The sequence below is a fragment of the Jaculus jaculus genome, chromosome 12, assembly GCF_020740685.1.
Source record: "Jaculus jaculus isolate mJacJac1 chromosome 12, mJacJac1.mat.Y.cur, whole genome shotgun sequence".
NCBI classification, from domain to species: domain Eukaryota; kingdom Metazoa; phylum Chordata; class Mammalia; order Rodentia; family Dipodidae; genus Jaculus; species Jaculus jaculus.
Genome location: NC_059113.1, coordinates 38,837,803 through 38,842,042, shown reverse-complemented (window position 1 = coordinate 38,842,042; position 4,240 = coordinate 38,837,803). Strand labels below are relative to the sequence as shown.

The window sequence follows — 4,240 nt, the reverse complement described above, 5'->3', positions numbered from 1 at the left end:
AAGCTTGCAGACTTCCCCTGCTTACCATGTGTTAACTTCTACCATGTTATAATGCAGCAAAAAGGTCCTCACCAGATACCAGTGACATACTCTTGGACTTCCAGCTCCTAGAGGCTTGAGTCAAATAAATTTCTATATTTTTAAAGTAAGTTATTTCATCTTAGATTCTCTGTAATGTACACACAGAAAATAGCACAAGATGGGTTTAATGTACTATTAAATGTGTACATTGTTCACATTGGTAAGAGAGCTTGAGGGCAAATGGTGATAGACACTCAGGAAACAAAGCAAATAAGAGAAGATTCGAAATGAAAACCATCTATAAGACAGGACTGTATAAATCCACTAAGAATCAGAAAAATAAAAGCACACTGAATAAAGGACTGTCTGGGTCCTTTATGACTGATAGTATACAGTCAAGATAGTTAAGTAATATGTATATGTCTAAACAGACTGATCAATCTGCATTTGGGAGGGTGGGGGGAGGCAGTCTTTACATATGATACAGAGAGACATATGGACAGAGAGAGCTACATCAGGAAACCTGAATTCTCACCATTTGTTGTCACAGCTCAGATAAAGAAAAGTGAAAAAGTAGCTAAAGTTAGGACAATTGAAAGGTAGGGTATGGTTAGTTCTGTCTTGTTTCGTTTTGTGGTATTTTAAGCAATACAAAACTAGTTTTCAATAATAAATAAACTGAGAAAAAATAAGCAAGGAAAAAGGAATGAGGGAATTTGACGAGTGAAATCAATTTATTGGTAACTTTAAGAGGGTTGCCTGGAGAAGATTTTTTTTTCTCCATGACCTATTTAAAGCTTAAGTGACTTAAACTATCAACTCCAGGCATAAAATTTAATTTTAAGGTTGAGACATCTGACATGGGATTTTCCCAAAAGACCTGACTTGGTACAAATGATTTATTTGTTGGAGAGTGATTTTTTTTTAAATATGTTTTTATATATTTATTTGCAAGGAGAGAGAGAGAGAAAATGGGCACACCAGGACCTCTAGCCAGTGCAAACAAACTACAGATGCATGGACCACTTTGTGCATCTGGCTTGATGTGGGTTCTGTGGAACTGAACCAAGGTCATGAGACTTTTCAGTCAAGTGCCTTACCTGCTGATCCATCTCTCCAGCCCCGAAGACTGTATTTTTTCCCCCCATCAATTGCTGACTCCCTTTATGTTTCACGTTAGAAGGCACCTCAGCAATGCATTATTTAAAGTCAAACACCAAGACTACAACAAGTATCCACACAGAACAAGGAGTCCAGATAAAGAACAGAGTCGTAGTGGCTCCTCTGCCATTTTCTCCTGATCTGAGACACTCCACCTTCTCATTTGGGCTTTGTTATAAATACCCACGTAAGTGTTGCAAGTAGTTTTCAATGAAGAATCTTTCTCTTTTTCAGTCCACCTTTAATTCAAATGTTCCTCTCAAGAAAAAGCAAGCACAGGGCTGGGCTCAGCAGCTAAAGGCCCTTGCTTGCCAGCTTTCTGACTCAGTTTCCATCTCCCAGAACCCGTGTAAAAACCGAGTGAAAAGCGGCACACACGTTAGTAGTCCCAATGCACCTGCAGCAATGGGAGGTGGAGTCAGGAGGATTCAGGGCTCACAGGCCAGCTAGACTGGCAAACTTGCAGCATACAAACAAGGGAGACCCAGTCTCAAGCAAAACAGAAGGACAAACACCCCGAGGTTGTCCTCCGAGATCCACACACACACACACACACACAAGATATACATCCACACATACATATATACTCACATGCTTAGATGGTGCAGGTAAATCACTCACTTGGTCTCTTGACAAAGTCCAAAAGCATAGTAAGCACAAGATCTGTGAGACTGCCTCGAGTATAGAGGCCCATGATGACCTTTAATTTTTTGATATTGTAAAAACGTATAGCTCAATAAACATACCACCCAGTAACAGTCGTTCATATTCCTTTATCAAGTATTATGTCCCCTGCATGATGATATATGCTATACATTTATGTGCTGGCAGTGAGTAGGTTGTTTATGGTGGCATCACCACAGACATGTGAGTGATAATGTGCACTGTGTCACTGTGACAGCCATGACACCTCTACTAGCGGTGGGGATTTTCAGCCCCCCTATAATGTACACACATTGTACTTCCACCATTGTTGAAAAGATAATTGCACGAGCACAAATGCATATTTTCTGATTTATTTTAAAATAACTTGTACTGAACATTGGTAGGAAAAAGGTGGGCCAGACTTACCTTTTAGGATGTGTAGGCTGGCTAGCATTTAGTCAGCAGTGTCCTTTTAGGTGGGAGAGATGTCTGTGCTTGCTGGTTGCTGGCCAGGCATCCTTTGTTTTCCTTCTTTCTTTCTTTCCTTCTTTCTTTCTTTCTTTCTTTCTTTCTTTCTTTCTTTCTTTCTTTCTTTCTTTTTTTTGTTGTTAAATAAAAATCAAACTTTATTGAGCATAGGCATAGATGGATTTTCAAATTATTTTTGTTTCATAGCTGTTCTGTAAACCATCTGGTCCATGGCAGTTCCTCTCATATAAAGATGCTTTTACATTTTTGTCAAGTTTGTATTTTGTCTCAATTTTATATTCGCAAACATATATTTAATTCTAGATAGGAGCACTTGTGATTGGATGACTAGAGCATGGTAATGCATGGTATATACACTGCTCAAGCTGGTGATAAAATATCAACTGCTCTGCAGTAACTGTCACATACATGTACAAATTGGAATTTTAGTGAATATCTTGGCTTTACTCTTATTTTTACATTAGCATAGCTGATGTAAGTTACAGGCAGTCAAATACTTTTGTTTCCTACCTTCCAACTGAATAGAAATACACAATGTATCATTTTCATTGGGTTAGACACACTTTTTACATCTCAACAAGAATGCCATAACCCTTTTTTGAACAAAATTACCAGGGTACTAATGAAACTATCTTTGGAGGAAGCTTAATAATCATATTTAAAATACATCCTCCATTGGCAAGCTCACTGCCTTCTCCTAGAAGGTGGCTATGTAAATTCTTGTCTCTCAAATTTATGTGCAGTTCAACAACATTCCCTTACTGGAAACACAAATTTTCACAACACAGTTCCCCAAAACTGAAGTCTTAAAATTCTGTCTCCCCCTTGGCTTGCTTCTCTCTTGATTCCACCCAGGTTTTATTAATGGTTTGCTTCATATCATCGTCTCCATCTTCATAAATTTTCTTTAGGACATTCATCAATCCCTCACTGGGATCTGTTTCTTTGTCATAGGAGGGCTTTTGTTTTTCTTTGCACTCCTTCTCAACTTGAGTCAAGTAGTCCCATCGTGTGTTTTCTGCTTTCTTTCTACATAAGATGATAATAACTGTGTCAGTCTTGACTTTTTTTGAACTGCCTTCCACAGAGATGGGTTTCAAAAGATTGTTCACAATCATGGAGTAATTCTTCCCATTTAGATTCTTCACCAAAAGATCAAATGATCTCTCAGTGAAATGCACTTGCACGTTCTCAATGGGAACCTGGTGAACTCCGGTTAAGGTAATGTAGATTTTCACAAACTTATCTGACTGATCCCATCCATAATTACTGATCTTCACTGTATATCCTGTTGTAAGAGGAGCAACCACAGCAGCTGGCTTTTCACTGTCGACAAGTTCTGATTTCTTCTGTGATTGCTGCTGCATCTTGTTCTTTATTTCTGTCTCAATCTTGTTTTTTTCAACTGTAAGGGCATCACGCACTCTTTTCCTAGTGGACTTTTCCAACAAGACCTTTACCTCTTTTAGGTCTTTCTGCAACTCCTCCAACACCGAAGCCATGGTCGGGCCTAAGGCTGGAGCTGCAGCGGAGCATCGCCACCAGCGCGAAACGCAGCCGCCGCCGGACCGCAGCGCGCTCAGGCCCGAGCGCTCCCGACCGTGCGCGACTCCGCGGCCGCCTTCCACCTGCGACGCCTCTGGAACCTTCTCCTTTGTTTTCTTTTGCATCCTCTCTTTTCTCATGGTTAATGAACATTAATTCTAACCCAGAGGTTCTCACTAATAGGTGAGGAGATTTATGTAGACGAAATAACTACCCTTTCTCATATGTATCTGCTTCCGGGTTTTACATTGGGGATGGGAAAAACAGGGACAGCTTTTCCCTTCCTGGGAACGTCACCCATTCTTACTGTCCCTTTCCTCACTTGGTAGTTATATCTAGTCTCTGGATAATGAAAGGCATCTTCGCTCTAAAGAATAGC

At 40.0% G+C, this 4,240-nt stretch overlaps 1 protein-coding gene across 1 annotated transcript; it reads right to left on the bottom strand.

Annotated features, from left to right (window-relative positions):
- Positions 1–2,475: 2,475 nt before the first annotated feature.
- Positions 2,476–3,848, bottom strand: LOC101606398 (calcyclin-binding protein). The gene has a single exon (XM_004663125.2). It carries the CDS (start codon positions 3,816–3,818, stop codon positions 3,123–3,125), a length of 696 nt encoding a protein of 231 aa, XP_004663182.2. The 5' UTR covers positions 3,819–3,848; the 3' UTR covers positions 2,476–3,122.
- Positions 3,849–4,240: the final 392 nt, after the last annotated feature.

Coding starts and splice junctions, on each gene's coding strand:
- LOC101606398 (XM_004663125.2), bottom strand. CDS start 3,818: ATGGCTTCGGTGTTGGAGGAGTTGCAGAAAGACCTAAAAGAGGTAAAG.